The sequence below is a fragment of the Gasterosteus aculeatus genome, chromosome 1 (genome assembly GCF_964276395.1).
Source record: "Gasterosteus aculeatus chromosome 1, fGasAcu3.hap1.1, whole genome shotgun sequence".
Classification (NCBI taxonomy): domain Eukaryota; kingdom Metazoa; phylum Chordata; class Actinopteri; order Perciformes; family Gasterosteidae; genus Gasterosteus; species Gasterosteus aculeatus.
Genome location: NC_135688.1, coordinates 10,981,031 through 10,999,169, shown reverse-complemented (window position 1 = coordinate 10,999,169; position 18,139 = coordinate 10,981,031). Strand labels below are relative to the sequence as shown.

Sequence of the window (18,139 nt, the reverse complement as noted above, 5' to 3'; positions counted from 1 at the left end):
TACAAACTCAAAAATATTAATAGAAATAAACTCAAATGGATTAATCACAACACTTCACACACTCACACACAGTCTCTCGATTTGGGTTTCACTATTTATTTTCTCGAAGACAACCTATCTTGTAGCCTATCTCCCAAAAAAGGTTTTTGGATAATCCACCTTTTTTTACCTTCCATGTCATAGTTTTAGATTTGAAACCACATGTTTGCTTACAAGGAATGCTGCAAAAAAATACCCCTATGTTCAACAAAAGGTTTATGAGCACAATGTGTAATCATTTACTACAGTGTTTGAAGTTAACACAAAAAAATGGAAAGGGGTAAGCTTGTACACCTAAACTGGTTTAAGAGGAAAGAAGTATGGGGCTAAGGACTGCAAGGTACAGCAAACTTGTTCATGGGTTATTTATTATTCAGGAGAACCCACTATGGACAACTCCAATCTGACATGTGGGACACCCTTTGAACTTGAGAAAAAGGGAGGCTAATTCCCCTCTCCAGCAGAGATAAACCAGCAGATTCATTACTGCTGCTCCCGAAACAAAGTCATTACTTTCTCATGTATCACTAAAAAGCATCATTGGATTACTCTAGAAAGACAACGAAGATTGTGGTTGAGTGATTCATATTGTTAAAGGTTGTTGGCGGGTCAAAACCTATGAAACCGACCAACACGCCCTCAGAAAGACTTCAGGCCTCACTTTGCAGTATATGTGCAAAATCATAGATTATTTAGCAAACCTGACACTAGTGAGGGGTAAGGGAAGGGGAGACATGTAACATTTAAGCACAGTTTTACTTAAAATGAAAATTACACTGTATCCACAGCCTAAGGAAACTAAAATACCCTAAAAAAATTACTGTGCTATAGTTTAGTACATGCAAATGTTATGATTCAAAATCCTACGTGAAATGGGCCGTTGTTCTCTTCTCCCTTGGTGATCAGTCAAAGCTATGGCAACAATACCGTGAAGCAGGGATTCTGCTGTAAAATTGAACAAAAAAAGTAATGAGAGTGTCACAAGGGGAACGAACAGGTTGATGATCGTGATGGTGTCAGAATTTCACAGCATCGAGCCCATGTCTGGTGCGTAGGTTAGGGTTGTGTTGGGAGGGTGGAATATGGTCGTCGTCAATCACTTTTACAGAAGCAAATAAAACTAAAAGCTGAAAATAAAATTTAAAAAAAAAGGATCATAAAAAGGAACACACTGGAGCCAAAAAGATATAGCCCGAAAAGCCACCAAATGCATCTTAATACAATGCACTGCTGCTCCACACCTGCCATTAGCATTGTCCAGTGTCAATTAATACTAACTTAACGATAATTCAAAAACAAAAAAAACAAAAAATTATCCTTGTGATGATGATTTTTTTTTTCTTCCACATCCAAAGTTCTTCCTTTCAGGGATTTGCGGATCGGCCTCTTCTTTCAAAAGGCAGAATTTCTTTTCCTGAAACATTTGCGAACCTCGTCGTTGCAATTTTGTTTCTCTTCAGATGTCGTGTTGGTATTTTTATCCCGTCTCCGCATGCGTTCCTCACCCAGTCTCGCACACTCCCAGTCACGCACGCTGCCAAGCACACAATAACTCATCCATCCACTCTCTTGCACATGCGACACGCACAGCCAGACTCCTGGCCCCGCCCACCGAGGAGGGGGGGGGGGGGGCGGGGGGGAAGAGGATGGTGCCCCATCGGGGCGTCTCGTTGGAGATGAACCTGGCTCCTCAGAGTCCAGACATTCATACACAATGGGTCCATTCACACACATGTCTGATAGCGTGGCCGATTGGGGGAGGGGCTCAGGGTGGCGCCCTCTCTAGTCGGAGGACCGTAGAATTGTTGAGCTTCGTGGTTCATCTCAGTTCATAATTTAAGTTATTTTCATTTCTGCCTTTTTGTTGGATTGTAATATTTCAAGATCTCTTGTTTTCTTATTTTTGGATGTCCTTGGTTCTCCCCGGGCAGACATCGAGTTTATTTTGTTGACATTTGAAGTAGATTTCCAAAGGCGACAGCTCCAATAACACAGCAGTTATGTCGGCATGTCTCTCAACGCATTCGATGTAGATGTTTTGCTTTTTTTGCAACATGTAGCCACTCATTCTCACTCGCATCCACTCGCCATCTCAAACTTCATTTGGGCTGGTTCCCCTGGAATGCCAAATGAAATCCACACATTTCTCTCAGATAAGATGCAGCCATGGATCCCACGAGCCAAGCACAATGGATCAAATCTCTCACACTCTCGCTCTCTCTCGCTCTCTCTCTCCTAATTTTTTTATGTTGAACAGAGTGCTGCATCGTGAACAAAACTCCAGAATACCCCAGATGCCGTCTAGAACTGGAATCCCTCGGCTGGCACGTTGGCGGAGTTGAAGCCGTAAGTTCCACCTTGGATGGCCTCCGGGACCAGGCTGGTGTCTTCATCGATCTGGATGAGCAACAAGCGAAATGAATAATCACACAGAATAGGACACCAAATGACATCTTTGTGGCCCGTGAAGTTCTGTGAATATTTGTGAACATGAGGAACTCTTCCTTAAAAGCCAGAATATATTGTAGTGTTCTCAGTGTAATCTATAACTCTTAATGTCTGGAACAGATCCAGACTGTACACATGACATCAATCATCATCTTCAATATGTTCATCCGTCATCAATGCGACGGAATTTACTTTATTACTGAAGTACTAAATCAGTACACGCTTTTAACCACAACTGATGAACAAATCTACTTATAAAAAGGGTTTTAAACAGTTTTCACTGTAACTTACATCGTCAGATGAGAAGAACTGGTCAATAATTTCGTAAGCCAATTTGTAGATGTCTTCATTTTCATGATTCTGCAGTTGCTCCACTTTTTCCAAACCTGCGTATTAGAAATGAACAAATGTTTCAGTGTTCAACTAAACATCACTGCCATCAATACGATTCAATATTGCTGACATAATTGGGACTTACCGCCGCATTCCTCAATAAGGTTTGCGATCGTTTCGGCCTCATCGTCGGCCATCTTTAGGATATTGCTGAGGCCGTCGAGAACAACCTGCACAACCTGCGCATCCTTCACCGTGAGCAGGTTGCAGAACGGAGGGATCACCTGCTTCTCGATGAGGTGGGCCACCTGCAGAGAGACGATGACGTTCATCACACGTTCTAATTCAGGTTTTATAGGCGTTTGAAGTTTATTCTCAGAAAAAGTGGGCCAAACTTGTTTGCATAGTTGGAATCAATCCAAGTTGTTTTTTAGTTGGAATTTAATTTTAACCAACAGATTTTCTTGATGATTCTTACCTGATCTTTCCTGCCACTTATTGTCAGGTTGCTAATGGCCCAGGCTGCTTCCTTCTGAGTTCCAAAGTCACCCTAAAATTGAATCCAAAGTCAGCAATATATCTTTCACCAATCATACAGGATATGCACAGTTTATGAAGACTGATACGCACCTTGTCGAGCAGGTGAATGATCATGGGAACCAGCTTGGCGTCAATGACAGCCTGCACCTGCTGCTGGTTGCCTGCTGTGATGTTTGACAGGAACCACACTGCCTCCTACAGGACCAGAAACACAAGTACAGTCAGTGTAGAGTCGTGACTCAAGTGTATGCAGGTTCTATTTCAACCTAAGAAGCAACTATGAAACCCTGTCAATTAGAGATGTGGCACTCGCTTATTTAAGCCTTTGCGAAGATAATAGGGGGGAAAAAAGCAGTCGGTTTCCTTAACAATCACGTTTCACAAGTTTTGGGGTCTGAGCTGGATCAGAATCCAGAGGTCGACACAGAAAGTTTGACCTCTGGTCGAGACAGGGTGCTGTGGGAGTGGCGAGGGTGTATTTTGAGGCTCTAATCATCGTCCAGGTCACAAGGTGGGCCTCATTTTTAAGTGACTGGTCTCAGATGCACTCCGATATCAGCAGAGACGCAAGGCCATCAGCACCCTCTGGCCGCCAACCCATGATATCACACACAAAATCGCTTGCACACAGACAACCTAACCCCTAAAAGCCCCCAGGCTGTCTCACTAACTACAACTGGCCCCCCAAGCGATTCTTCTTCTTCGTCGTCGTCGTCGTCCTCCAGGTTGCGAATCCCTATTGTTGGCTATCTTTCCCGTCTAAAGCTTTCACACAGCATTCACTCTAGCACCAAGTCTCTGATTTCATCACTTCCAGACAACACACCCTGCAGGAGACGGGGCGCAGGCGCATGTAGGAGGGGGAAGACTCTTTACCTTGTTGATTTTCTCCTTCGGGTGGGTGAGGAGTGCAGGGAAGTGGCTGAGCGCGTCACAGTTGAGCACCACCTGGGTCTGTTCATCTGTGCCGGTGACGATGTTTCCCACAGCTCTCAGAGCAGCCGTCTGGATGTTGCGAAAGTGTTGAATTGTGACCATTTTATTTTGTTTCATCTCCAGTTACCTTGCCTGAAGTGTTATCAACATAATCAGTGGGATGCCTGGTGTCTCTTCATACCTGAACTTTGACCTCCTGGTGGCTGAGCAGGGGTACAAGATGAGGGACGATGCCGGAGTCGATGACCATTTGGATCTGCTCATTCCCAGCGTCCGTCAGGTAGGACAGAGCCCACACGGTGTCTACAAGGATCTACCGGCAGCAAATACAAGAAACCAATGGATACATTCTCCAACCTGGACAACTTCTTAGGACTACTTTGAATAAGTTCTCCTGAAGAGGAAGAAAAAATGTGGTCTACTCACGCTGACATCAGTGTGGTGGATCAACACGCAGAGAGCTGGCAGGATCTGGGAAAAGAAAGAAATGACAGGTGGGATCTTTATGTGGAGAAAAGGACAACAAAAAAAAAAAATCAACAGGGTTCCATGTGGCTGACACCAGTGAATCATTGAAGTGACTGCATGACGCCACTCTTCACATTTTTGTGAAACTTATAATTGGCAAAGAACTTTTGGATTTATGACCCAAAATGTGTTTTGATAGATATCTTGCATATGAAAATGAAGTAACAAAAGACTACATGACTAGTTTGCAGTAACAATTACTGGCTTGCCACTCAAACATTGAAATATTGCCTTTCCTGAAACAACCAAGTCACAGCGCAGCATCAGATACAAAACGGCCGCGTCCGGCTCGTCCTCTACACAAATACACACCTCCTGGATGGTCTCCATAGGCGGTGGAGGGTCCTTGTGGCGGCACAGATTGACCATCACCCAGGTGACGTTGCGGAGGAAGGTAATGGGGATGGAGGGACTGATGAAGGAGAGCAGGGGCTTAACCACCCCCAAGCTGATCACATAGTCTCTGCATTGAGGGCCGTCACCTGGAGCACACAGACACACACACACACACACACAGATGGAGCGCATGTCCACTTGGGACCGACTGTATTTTTCAACACAATCATGTTCACACTAACAGCTACACACCTATGATGTTGCCAAGGGCCCAGACTGCCTGTTCACACACATTCTGGTGAGGAGAGTGAAGCAGCCTCAGGAACAGCGGCACAGCATCTACACAGAGGAGACAGACACACATCAATTGCGTGCAGGCTTATTAGTAAGAGATATAATGGATAAACTCCACAGCTTGCGTCTTCTGATGAGATTCAGACTGGATGTAACCCAGAATGTACTGACGTAAAAGCAACTGAGGCACAACATGCCAAGAAAAAGAGGTTGAGGGAGAGACAAATAACATGTTGATTTGATGTCTATTTATTGAAGTACTTCCAATCCATTAAGTTTAAGCTAAATCTGTGAATGAAAGCTAAATCAACCTGAACAGATCTTTAATAATACACAAGACAAGGAAGGTTTTGAGATAAGATGGGACCTACTGGACTGGACCACAGCTTGGGTCTGCTCTGAGGTACCAGACGCTATGTTGGTGAGAGCCCAGGCTGCCTCAAACTGGAGAGAGGGGCTGTCAAAGGGAGCGAGACGTTAGAAATCCATCAGTTAAACAGAGACGACTGGCCAGTGGTGTCAAACAGTAAGCGCATGCTGATGACTCATTCATTTTACTAAGCAGGCCATAACCGTGGTTGCTCATTTGATGAACTTTGAACATAAACTCAACATGGGTGGGGATTAAACGCTAGCTTGTACTACGATGATCACAAATGGAAAACGTGCAGAAAAACAGAATCTTGGGCCACTTACTTGTCATCTCTGTCCAGGCAGTGGACCAGTATAGGAAGGATCCCAGACTTAATCAGGTCGTCTATGGGAGGGTTACGGTCACTGGACAACAACTTCCTACAAAAACAAAAGAGCACACAAAAGACTATTACTCCCACAGCTTTACAGACACACAAACAAGAAGAACCAATGACACACAGAGACAAACAGCCGAAGAATGTGTAGCTTCGTCACAGCGTAAGTCAACCAAAGTTCCATCTGCGGCACCGGCAGGAAACTTCACCCTCCCCATGACCCAACATCAACATCACACAACGTCAGTGCTGCTGGAATGGTCACAATGTAGAGTAGACAAAAATGGGGGAAAGGAACGGGAGAAAACAAAAAAAATAAGAGAAATGTGTTTCATGGTTTCAGCTCCCTCATGCTACGGCGCTGCAGTGCCATTAATCAATCCAGGCTCTGATATTTCAACACTGCATTTTGCCAGTCGGTCAATATTAAACCAGTGAACCTTTTAAGGCCAAGTATTGGAGTACAGATGCAGTCTCTCTTAATCACAAATGCCAAACGTGAAGCCGTTTTACTTCTGCTACCATTTTGAGCAGCCTCAATATTGTTTTATTTGTAGAGAAAATGTAGTTTGCCCGCGGCTGGTATGAACTGAAGTGATAATCAGCAGAGTCCAAGAATATGAGGATGTGTGTTCCTACCTGGCAGCTTGAACAGCACTCAGCTGGACGCCTTGATTATCACTGGTGGCATTCTAGAGAATAAAAGGACATACGTTTAATCCTGATGCATAAAACACACGGTTTACAAGAGTGAAATAAATAACAGAAACATCTTACTTGTACTATTGCTTCAAGAGAAGTGTTTTGCTGAAAAAGAAACATGGACAGTCAGTTAATAATCTTGATTTGACACACACATATACACCGGTACATACATTTGTACTTTAAAAAGGTCACCAGTAACAGGAAAATGTTTACACCAATCGTTAGAAACAAATAATCCTCCAAATGTGGGCGAGCAGGCGTTTTGTTTTTTCCTGAAATTGATTTTTTTAAAATCAGCCTTGAGTTGACATGGATGTCCCCAACACAGAGTTAATGGCCAAGTGTAGACTGTAGTGTCGGGAGCAATATTTTTAACTTTCAATCAAACACTGACTGTAAAGCCAATCATTTAAAGCTGGCCAATGCCTCCGATGAGCCAGCAGCTGCAGGGGATTGCTTGTGACCCCTCAAATAAAAACGGAGGCGGTAGACTTTCAACAGATGCTGTTGCAAACACAACCCCATATACAAAAGGGGAGGAAGAAAAGCAGGAAAGTGATGATCTTCCCTGACTCGTATCCCCTAGATCACAGGTCACTAACTGGCGGACAGCGGTCCAGATCCGGAAGCAGAAGCCGCCCCATCCGGACCCAGACCTCAAGCTAAAACAGACGCTTGTGATTTAACCCGATGGGGCACTTTTTGACCGTGCAGCTTTGATAGTCTTTAGGCTAATAGCTTTAAAGGAAAGACCAATTGCATTCGAGTTAAGCCATCCCACGTGGTACCGCTCGACCAATCAAGTCTTTCCACTCCTAGCAGGATGATATCGTCTCAATACGGAGGCAGACGAGAGATTACAAATAAAAAGACAGCAGAAAGAAAAAGAAAGCTAGTGAAATTTGAGAAGGAGAAAGCAAGTGAGAAGGGAAAAAAAGGAATTAATGGCCCTCTCCTAAAGGAGATAAGTGGACAGCGAAAGAGCATTTAATCCAGAATGGACAGACTCGTTTTTGTTAATACTTCCCACTGGAGCACTAAACCAGTGTGTCTCATATGCTTAGAACCCATTGAAACGCCATTATGAGGCGCAATGAGCGCTGCCCTGCCTTCACATTAATTTAGAATCAAGGAGAACCTAGAATCCATCTCCCACTGAGGGATATATATTTTCTATTAAACTGTAAACAAATGTGTTTAGATTCATTTTTTATAATTTGCGACTAAACAAGCATATATATATAATCTCTTCAGGTTCACAGTTATGCTAAGCTCAGCACTAACATAAAAGTGAAAGGGCCTTAAAATATGTCAGAATTTAAGGGATACAATTTGTATTGCAACTACGGCCATAAACAGAACTAGAACGTATTGTGATATTAATTATTTTCATTTCTGGTACCTACTTCATACCTGCATTATTTCATCAGCAAAAAACGGGTGTGTTATTGCAGAGATTACATATGCAGGCCCTTCATTATGCCAACACAAAACGCTGCATAACAGGAATCCATTTCAAACATTTCTGGCATTGTGGACCAAATACACAGCAAATATTTAACACGGAACATAAGTCTGATGAGGAAAAGTTATACACGGTGCATTTGACCTATTCTACCAAGCAAGGAGTAGATGTACTGAAAAAGGGTCTCATAATCTAAGAAAAGGAGTCACCAAACACAGAAAGACTAACCAAATGTGTTTTTTTCTTCCACATTCCTGCCCCACCCAACTGACAATGAGCAAGCAAAGTCAAGGAGGCAGCATCAAAGCAACAAGGCAGTTCACCCTCAACTTCAACAATGTTAAACTAGGAAGATTAACCCAATGTGCAAGACCCCTTGGTAAAGAATGCATGCCACAGTGTTGCTCCCAGCGTTCAGTGATTCCTTACAGGAACAAGGCAATCAGTGGCCATTAAAACTCCAGTATAAACTTTTTAATATATATATATATATATATATATATATAAGATTTTTGAGCATACCGATCTGTAATCTCCATCAACTTCTGAGTCCTCGCCGATGTCCTCATGGGGCACATTTCTTCTCTTCAGAAGGTGCTCATCTCTTTTGTTCTGTGGTGGAGGGAGGGAACATAAATATCACTGCACATTCCAGCAAATCCTTGAGAAAAAGGAAACCTCTGCATCTTTCAGTAGATTATATTCATAAAGGTTAGAATCTAATAACGGAGGTGCAAAAGTCTTAGTTGTACTTAGCACAATATAATACAAATATATTTACCTTTCTGAGTTCCACCACTACCTCCGTCCTCTGTCTTCTCATAGTCTGTGGGAAAGTAAGCACATTGACATTATATGACATGTAACTTTAAGCAACAAGCAAAAGTCCAAGGGACTGACCTAATGTAAAAAAGACCCTTTAATTTACATAAGTTATTTGTATTCATCCAGTATCAGTAGCCATTTTCTTAGCTAACAAGAAACTGCAGCAGCCCTGCAGGAAGGTTATAATGTCGTTTTAGTGAGGTGCCAATTCTGGTCTTCAGTATTTATTATAGACAGTTTCTGTCCAATTGTATAATGAAACAATACATCAAGCATACAGCCTCCAAAATGATAACATGACCACAACAGTAGAATACAAGTTATAATGTAGCACAATACCACTTGTGAATGCTTGATTTATTGCAGTAACACTATTAGACTGCATCCGTTTTAGACGGGTGTACCTGAAAACTGATTAAACGGTTCGTTATGTAACTCGTGCTATAAGCAGACACGTGCTATTAGTATATGCGAGTCTATTGAGCTTGTACTCATCCCTGACAGACCACCACGGGGACACGGGGGCTAGGTGACACAACTCGGGGTCTTTAAGGCCTAGCGTTAGCTTGTAACAGAAACTACACGTCAAACAGGATGTACGAGTATGTAATTCAGACCTCCAGAGTCCGCCTGAAAACCGCATACCCCGCTAACATTAATAGAGCAGTGGCATGCGGGGCTGACTGTAAATCACCATGTAACTGATGGATCCATCGTAAGCTAACGTGTAAATGTAACTAAACGTTACAGGTCAGTCGAGTTAGTGACCAGGTCGCATTAACCTTGTTTTCTACGCGTGTGACGTCGTCTTTGAGCCATGGGATAAAATAGTAATAGTAAGCCGTGATTTCAGAGATCCAGGTAACTGGCCGGCTAGGAGGCTAACTGGTTTCCGCCATTGTTTTTGGTGATAAAGACGGGGGATGGGTGGAACTGCAGCCACCAGCACCACCAAGCCCAGCCACCGAGCTTAGCGGCGGCTAGCACGCAGGTTAGCTAACCGCAGTATCAAAATACCGCTAATCTGCCGCCGTGTTAGCTGGGCAAACACTCCACACGTGCAACACGAAAGCAAAACGCCGTCATGTGTACTTTTGGAAACGTGGAGTTAGTCGTTATTTCCCCAGGCCAACACATCGACCCGAGCCGATGCAACGATATGCTTCATTTGCGCTAGCACGTCCACCGTGGGCCTGGCTAGCATCAAGCTAGCAAAGCAGCATCAGCGGAGGCGGTGAACTCTGACTAGCATTTACGAGCCGTTGTATAACCAACGCGGGCTCGTGACAAACCAAAACCGGTGAAACTAAAACACAAATATCCCAATTAATGCGGGCTGTATATAACTGGTGGTGTGCGAAGGCCCCGTCGCGGGCTTTAGGCAAAAAGTTCCCGATGGTGGAAATTAGAAACGACGTCACACGGAAGCCAGGAGGCGAAGCTGGCCGTTAACAGAGCGGCGGCGAACGAGGAAAAACGGAATCCTCGACACCAATTGAGACAACTTTTACCTCCAAATCGCGGCCCTTATTCTTGAAATTCTTCAGCCGCTGGTTGTCCAGTTTCTCGTTGTCAGCCATGTTAGCGGTTGTGGTTACGATAAATACAGTCTTAATCGTGGATTTAGCTGGCGAGCTACCCGCTTCTGGTTCCCCTTTCTCAGGCTTTCGTTAACGGACTATTTTCTGCTGCTCTGTCCGCGGTGCATGCCGGGATTGCCGGTGGTGGAGGGCAGCCTCGCTGTGGCGTAGAGGAAGGGTGGGGAAATCCCCTCCACTCTCATTGGCTGCGACGTCCCTCTGCAGCCACATAACGAGGCACGAGCTGATCATCGTACTCAGCGACAAGTATCCACTGTTACATAAACACATACATACACGTAGATATCTGTATCCGTATCTGTTCTCACTAGTGTCCCAGTTAAGAATTGCATGTAAAAAAACAGGTAAACATAATATGATGCACTTTTTTACTTATCAATATAGTCTATATACAAGGCTGGATTGCCACTTGATGCGACGCAACAGAATAAGATCACTTAAAATATCAATAAGTAAGAATAGATACATCAATACACATATATATATTCAAATCAATTAATATCAAATCAATTACTGATATTGATTCAAAAAGTTTACAGCTCCTTATTTTTGTTTTTATGTGTTTTTATTGCAATCAATAAACGAAACAAACAGTATAAGCAGGCCTTGTACATTTTATTCAAACGAATGTATTACTGCTAAAAAAGAACCGATAATGCAAAAGTCGAGAACAACATTTCTTTGAGCCACAGAATCTTGACTGAACAATGCAGGTTTTTATCAGCCAGTTTCTGTCATAAAAACACTCAGACTGAATTGTTTGCGAACGGTTCATACCAGCTTGTAACACACCAGCTGTTATAACCTGAGATAACACACAGCCTCCTCAGTGGTTATCACGATGGTCCAAGGACACTTTGTCTTCCCCACGAATGAGTAAAAGGGCTTTTTACCACAGAGATGTGGTTCTTTTATCACCTCCTCGCAGTTAATCCTTCGGAAAACCACGCTGAGGCGATTTCCTGAGGATTTACACAGGCGGGGCAAGAGGAATCATTCCACTTGAATAAATCTTCAAAACCGGTTGTCCTCCATCATCTGCTGCAGAGCAAAGCCTGTTTCACAGCTGTGATACTGAGGCCCTTGGACTTCATCTTAATCTTAAAGTCCTCTTGAGTCTGTTTAAATGGAGTCTTCATCAGATAGACAATCCTCCTGAAACCTTCCTCTAGTCCCACGCCGGTGGTAGCTGAGCAGGGCTGGATGAACCAGGCGCGGCCCTCGCACACTCTTCTCAGGTCCAACGTCACGCAAAGTGCTTCTGGGCTTACAGCTGCCTGGAGGTCCTGTTTGTTGGCCAGGACCACGAGAGGAACTCCTCTGAGACCCTCAAACTTTATGACCTATAATAAAAAATGAAGAATGCTTTAATTACTACCGTGTATAACATTTTAGATGATTGGATTTATTGCGTTGACACACAACAATTTAGTTCAACCATATTTGGCTCAATAACACAGTGTAATGTACTTGTACAGAGAGTTAAGAACATTTTAAATGTTTTTAAATATGTTTGCAACAATTCTAACTCAAACCACAAATGTTTTGGGGATTTAATTACCCGATGAAGTTCCTTGCGGGCCTCATCCAGTCGTTTCTGATCACAGCTGTCCACCACAAACACCAGTCCGGCTGTGTCAGCATAGTGATGCCTCCAGTGGGGCCTCATCTTCTTCTGGCCCCCCACGTCCCACACCGTCAAGCCCGGGCTGCTCCTGTCGGTCTCCAGTGTGTCCACGTTGAAGCCCACGGTTGGAACCGTCACCACGGTCTCGTTGTACTTTAACTTATAGAGCAGAGTGGTCTTTCCTGCTCCGTCCAGGCCCAGCATCAAGACCTGTGCTTGTTTCTTAGGCTTGGTTCCATGCATGCCCATGTTCTAAAATAGTAGCTTGTGTCTATATTAAAAAATGCAGGCTTCGTCTTTTTGTTTAGCTGTGTAAACTCAGCTGCATGCACCCAGTGGCTCCTTTTGTACTGACTATCTGTAGGCTTAGTGTGTCTGCTCTCTTATGGAGACGGCCTACAATCAGGATGCTTTATGTACGGACCAGCAGAGGGGTCCCTCCCCCTTTTGTGTCTGCGTAGCTTTTAGTAAAGCTATTAATATCCAAAGCGACCGTGCAACCAACTGCATATAGTTCTCTGGTTACCGCAGCACAGTCGGAGGAGTCACATCACACCTGCTGCAGATCGTCATTCACACCAGCAGCCAGGAAGTCCATGTTAGTACATCAGGAAGATTGTTGTTTCTTCCTGGCTAGATGTCCTGTAGCAGTGACATCACAGGGACATTAGGATAAATGATGTGCACAAGATTGTACTACAGTAAGCCTGGAGAAATGATCTAAGCAATACATTCTCACAATTGTTAAAATAATAATCAATGTAATACTTTCTATTTAGGGTTAATGACTAATGTATGATATGATACACCTCGGATTAATCAGATAATCAACAATAAACAACTCCGCCCTTATAGAATAGTAAATAGGAACTTCTGATGGTGTAAAGTGGGGCATAGGGTAACTAAGCCCAAGTTTTTTTTCTTTCTTAACCACTGCATTTTCTAGCGTTGAACAAAAGAAATAAACAATGATAGAGAACTTTACACAAAAACATGTCGTCTTTTTTGTATAATATACAACTGTGGCATTAATCTGCACAGAGGAGTTATGGGTAACTTGATGTAAATTCTCAACAAAAAAAAACCCACAGTAAAAATGATAATTTGCCATTTTAATGTTAACTTTTTGATTGACATCTTTTACAGTTTATTAAAATAAACAAAAACAAGTAAAAATGCCACATTGACACGTTGTAAAGTACACTATCAAGGGAGACTGTGGTCTGAAAAAGCACAAACATTTATCGGATATATATCTCTGAAGTTAAACAATCCAGAAACAGGCGCACCACTTTCTTCATTGCAGTGTGAACAGTGGATGGGGGAATAGTAACACAAGGACAGTATGTACATTCATCTTACAATTTCATGTCTCTTGGAGATATTTCTTTCAACAATGCTATTCTACATGTGAGTTAATAAGGTGTGCATGGCATGATCGACTGCATTACATTAAAAACCAAGATGTAGATTTTGCAGCAGTCTTCATTCCAGGTAATTAATAGTTAAGAAAATAAGGCAAAATAATGTTTCATTCTTTGTTACATTTTGAGTTACAGGTCAGAGAAATGTGATATGTATGAAGATGACATGTCATTAACAGTAAGATTTCATTTTCAGTACATATGTTGTGTAGATTGTAGTCAATGATAATATCAGAAAAGTCACATAAATGAATAGCAAATCAATGTGTAAAAAAAGAAGCCTATTAAAATGTTCCTAAATCTTACATAATAATCTTAATTCCTAAATAATATTACAAGAATTACTGCCAATTATGTATATTTATATATATTAACTATTATTACCTTCTTCTTACTTGTTTAAAGTAACAGTTATGATATTATCAGATGGCATGTGACAAACTTTGTGATTGAATAATTAGCAGTTAAAAGTCACAATGAGAAGTTACAACATTATCACCAAATGGTTGCGCTTTAAAAAAAACGTGTAAGCTACGCTGCGTTTTCCAACAATCATTATCAGTAGTTACATGGATTCTGATAAGGTTTGGAATCGATCAAGTCTCTAAGCTTTAACAAATCTTTAACTATAGCAACAATAAAATCAGAAGACATTATCCGCACAGAAACTTGCAGCAATCCTTAAAAACAAGCTTTCACAGTTGAGATCTAAACCTGTGAAATTGGACAACTGCAGACATAACACTTCATCCATACATAGATCCAATGCTCAGCGTGGGACCGTTGCAATTGCTTCTATTGCTGTGCAGTATCAATAGTGATATTCGAGCAAGCACATCATCATTTGTGTTGTTAGTATAAAGGGAGTAAATTCTTATTTGTACCATTGTGTATCCTATCCAGGAAAAACTACCCTTTTCAGTGCAGTCAATCAGTAAACTTCAATTTGGAATTAAATTATCTGGAAACTGAGTCAGGAAATGTCAACTAACAAGATTAGTGGTCAAATGGACTGATAGAACTTTGAAATAATATGGAAGTGGAACTCCATTTCTTACAAGTGTCACTTTTTCTGCAGGCGAAGTTAAGGAGCGGTTGATTGATGCACCGAAAGGCCGGCTAACTTATGCAAATGTGATAGAGATAGCTGTTACTGTTCATTCTTACTCATATTCAAACATAATATATAGATACTGTGTGTGGTAGACAGTCGGTCTACTGTTCGCTGGCCTTGCCTTTAAACTTGACCACCATTACGGTGATGTTGTCGGGGCAACCCCGATAAAAGGACTGGAGGACTATGCTCTTAGCGCCAAAATGCGGCTCGCCCAGTCGTTCCCTGATGAAGCGAACCGCCTCCTCGTTGCTGAAGGTGTCCCACAGGCCGTCCGAGGCCAGGATCATGAACTCTGGCTGCAACTTGTTCAGGTCAAACGACATGATGTCAGGGTCAGGAATGACCACGTTGAGGTTCTTCAGCGGGTAATCGCCCAGAGAACGGGACATGGCCAAGATGCCCTGGACGCGCCACGAGGCGTTGAAGCTGATGAACCCACCTGAGAAGGAGCGGAGAAGGGAAATGGTTGGAAAGTTATAACACAAAGAGCAGGAAGTGACTCACAAGAGCGAGCGGGGAGGCGTTGGCAAAGAACGCAAGGACGTGAGGAGCACGGAGGAACAAAGATTAAAGGAAAAGGAGAGACACAAGATGAAAAATGTTTTCCATTTCCCGACACTGAACCATAAGACAAAAGGAGAATTTTTGTTCCTTAGAACCAACTCGCAGAATATCTAGTGGTTACGATCAATAATGAGACTGAAGTGCTCACATCAAAGTGCAAATCGGAATACGGGTCAGTGCCATTGCCGGGTTTTCACGCAGTCCTCAGCGCTCATGCTCATGGAACACGATTGTTTATGTTGGATACATTTCAGTTAATCCCATATCCTGTAAGTACAGCTGCGCGTCCTCAATGGCTTCGGCAGATTGGCAGTCAGGGAATTGTACTGGAAATGATAAGATGAAGACTTCCATACTCGGTCAGGATGCGTCTCTAGTTCGTACTGAGCTGAAGAACCAAATATCCCATCGGGCCACATGAAGCTTTCCCCTGACTGTAACCATGCGGAGGTTGAGAGTTCAAGGTATGAAAATAACAGTATGTGTAACTTTCCATTTTTCATCATTAGACAACTAAAATACCCAAATTCCCAGAAACAGAAGGGGACGCAACCTATTTGCGACTCTCAATTGTTACTTTAGCAGCTACTGGTCAGTAAACATTTCTGCCCTCAGAATATTGCGAGACTGTATTTATTTTTCTTCACGTAGACAATGTTTGTATATTTGTTAAATTATGGATTCCATTATTTAGCTTGTCATGAGTATATTGACGGTGTACCACTTATGTCCGAGGAATTAAACTAATCAAAAATCAACAACGGCATCAAATCCATACCAGGATCGCAGAGTGAAATCACTCCTCAAGTCAAACCTATTACACAGTAACACTATACACGATTGATTAAAATATGTGAGACTCTGGTCTTGTGTAATTACTTTTTGCAGGCTCTAGCATCAAGATACTTCTTTTTTAGACTTAATCTAGCATTTAGGAGTTACAATAGCTTAAAGAAAATTCTGTTTCCCTCAATTAAAATAGCAAGATGCTCAACTACTATAATAAGATCCGCTCTACACGTGGAGCCTGTGGTGCAGTTATACAGATTCTATTATTAATTGTTCTTGAGCATCGCTGTTAACAAGAATGTGTCACAGAGAGACCGGCGACTATACAAGCAGCTCGTATACCAGCGGGTCCTGTACATGAAACACAATGATTTAAACGTTGGACGTCACCTCTCATGGAAGGGAAAACAGTAGGAAATCAGCTGCAGTATCACAATTGCAAGCATGTTGCAAAAGTAAGTAGACAGCAACGTAACGCAAACTAAACCTGTGAGTCTCTTTAGTACCAAATCAGACCTTTAGATGGAGATGGTGGGCCTTCCTGACAGGGAACCACAGACTAATCTGGCAAGCTACCATCAAACCCAGCAGCGGGAGAATGCAGAAAGGGTGGGAGGGAGATTTATGACTTCAAATACACCTTTAATGCTGTGCACTGTCTGGCTGCATTTGATAACGTGGTGCTTTTGAAGGGGATTGTGTTATCAGTCTCTAGGGTTTGATGTCAGCCGGAGCACAGACACACAAGATGTGGAAAAGGGGATAATGGTGCTTAGCTTTGATCATAAGAATACTTTTTTGTTTTTACGCTTTCATGAAAACAATCAGAGTTTTGATGTTCCCTGGAGTTTGAAACCAAAGCCTCGTTCTGCTGCTCAGAATCAGGTGAAACCAATCTACTGGCCTGGACTGTAGCCGATTTCTCACCAGCTTTCTTGATCCTCTTGCGTTCTTTGAGCTGGTAAGGTTTGTGGTCATGCGAAAGAGGAATAGCGTTGCCGTCTTTATCACACAGAACTCCACGTGAGTCGCCGACGTTGGCTACAGTCAACTCCTTATCAGACAGCAGGGCCACCAGACACGTGGTACCTGAAAGATGGAGAAAGGGAGATAGAGAGCATGTGCAGGAGGTGGATGAGATCAGAATTAGATATTATATACTAGATGTTTATAGAAACTTTAATATAGAAAATAACAAGACAATAACGTATGTTCTTGGCCAGTAGCACCGTGGGGCGACGCTTAGACCCCTGACCGTGCTAATAACGCCTACACTAACATTCTGCGTTATGTTAGCACGATAAAACTTGGTAATTAGCTGTAAACTGATTGCTGCTGATTTCCTCAATTTTGCAGATAATTTCAAGGCAGTCAATCTAATAGCAATCTAATAACGTGAGATTTCACTGATAACATACATTTAACCTCAATATAGTGCCTGAGGAATGGGGATCACCAAGTCATTGGGATTCATCCTCTGATTTTCTGGACCAAAGCGGTGGGCCTTGTTCCCTCCTGCATCTCACGGTGAAACACATGAATCACATGAAAACATTGCAAAAAAACCTCTTTGAAGTAACTTTCTTTTCCGAGTGCCACGCTCTGAAAATCTTTCATTTCTTCTCCTCCTTCCTCTCTTTGTTTTGCTTCCCAGTCGGGCAGAACAGAGTCTGGACTCAGAATATGAGGCCTATTGTGTGAGCTCCAAAGTCCTATAGCGAGAGAACCGATCCGCCTGTTTGGCCATCTGCTCACACAGAGAAAAAGGCCAAACTAGGTGGTTGGAGCAGGGCAGGGGGTGTGGGTGGGGGGGTGGTGG

General features: G+C 42.7%; 3 protein-coding genes across 4 annotated transcripts in view; all 3 read right to left on the bottom strand.

Moving 5' to 3' along the window:
- Window positions 1–80: 80 nt before the first annotated feature.
- On the bottom strand, window positions 81–11,040 carry kpna4 (karyopherin alpha 4 (importin alpha 3)). Of its 2 annotated transcripts, none has more exons than XM_040186369.2 (17): window positions 10,710–11,040; window positions 9,155–9,199; window positions 8,896–8,985; window positions 6,981–7,010; window positions 6,843–6,895; window positions 6,151–6,246; window positions 5,826–5,911; window positions 5,413–5,499; window positions 5,137–5,306; window positions 4,723–4,767; window positions 4,478–4,609; window positions 4,237–4,365; window positions 3,451–3,555; window positions 3,299–3,370; window positions 2,966–3,128; window positions 2,779–2,873; window positions 81–2,436 (listed from the first exon to the last, which is right to left on the bottom strand). In XM_040186369.2, the coding sequence occupies exons 1-17, from the start codon at window positions 10,776–10,778 to the stop codon at window positions 2,341–2,343; spliced, it is 1,563 nt and encodes a 520-aa protein (XP_040042303.1). In that variant the 5' UTR covers window positions 10,779–11,040; the 3' UTR covers window positions 81–2,340. The 2 variants fall into 2 exon arrangements, with proteins under 2 accessions (XP_040042303.1, XP_040042293.1); XM_040186359.2 differs by having other exon boundaries at window positions 4,723–4,797; window positions 10,710–11,035.
- Window positions 11,041–11,342: 302 nt separating this feature from the next.
- LOC120822670 (ADP-ribosylation factor 1) lies at window positions 11,343–13,426 on the bottom strand. The gene is made up of 2 exons (XM_040182499.2): window positions 12,361–13,426; window positions 11,343–12,142 (listed from the first exon to the last, which is right to left on the bottom strand). Exons 1-2 carry the CDS (start codon window positions 12,673–12,675, stop codon window positions 11,834–11,836), a joined length of 624 nt encoding a protein of 207 aa, XP_040038433.1. The 5' UTR covers window positions 12,676–13,426; the 3' UTR covers window positions 11,343–11,833.
- Window positions 13,427–13,523: 97 nt separating this feature from the next.
- Window positions 13,524–18,139, bottom strand: part of ppm1lb (protein phosphatase, Mg2+/Mn2+ dependent, 1Lb) — a 33,286-nt gene continuing 28,670 nt past the window's right edge. Inside the window, exons 3-4 of the mRNA XM_040182487.2 lie at window positions 17,248–17,409; window positions 13,524–15,406 (exon numbers count right to left, since the gene is read on the bottom strand). Coding sequence (XP_040038421.2) covers window positions 15,066–15,406; window positions 17,248–17,409 — 503 coding nt within the window. The 3' untranslated portion in view covers window positions 13,524–15,065. The remainder of the gene's footprint in view (window positions 15,407–17,247; window positions 17,410–18,139) is intronic.

What these genes read in the sequence shown, in the direction of transcription:
- kpna4 (XM_040186359.2), bottom strand. Translation starts at nt 10,778, where the DNA reads ATGGCTGACAACGAGAAACTGGACAACCAGCGGCTGAAGAATTTCAAG. An exon ending in TCCACCACACTGATGTCAGC is followed by an intron (nt 4,610 to 4,722) that starts GTGAGTAGACCA and finishes TGCTGCCGGTAG; the next exon opens with ATCCTTGTAGACACCGTGTG. An exon ending in ACCAGGAGGTCAAAGTTCAG is followed by an intron (nt 4,366 to 4,477) that starts GTATGAAGAGAC and finishes CGCAACATCCAG; the next exon opens with ACGGCTGCTCTGAGAGCTGT.
- LOC120822670 (XM_040182499.2), bottom strand. Translation starts at nt 12,675, where the DNA reads ATGGGCATGCATGGAACCAAGCCTAAGAAACAAGCACAGGTCTTGATG. An exon ending in CCCGCAAGGAACTTCATCGG is followed by an intron (nt 12,143 to 12,360) that starts GTAATTAAATCC and finishes TTTTTATTATAG; the next exon opens with GTCATAAAGTTTGAGGGTCT.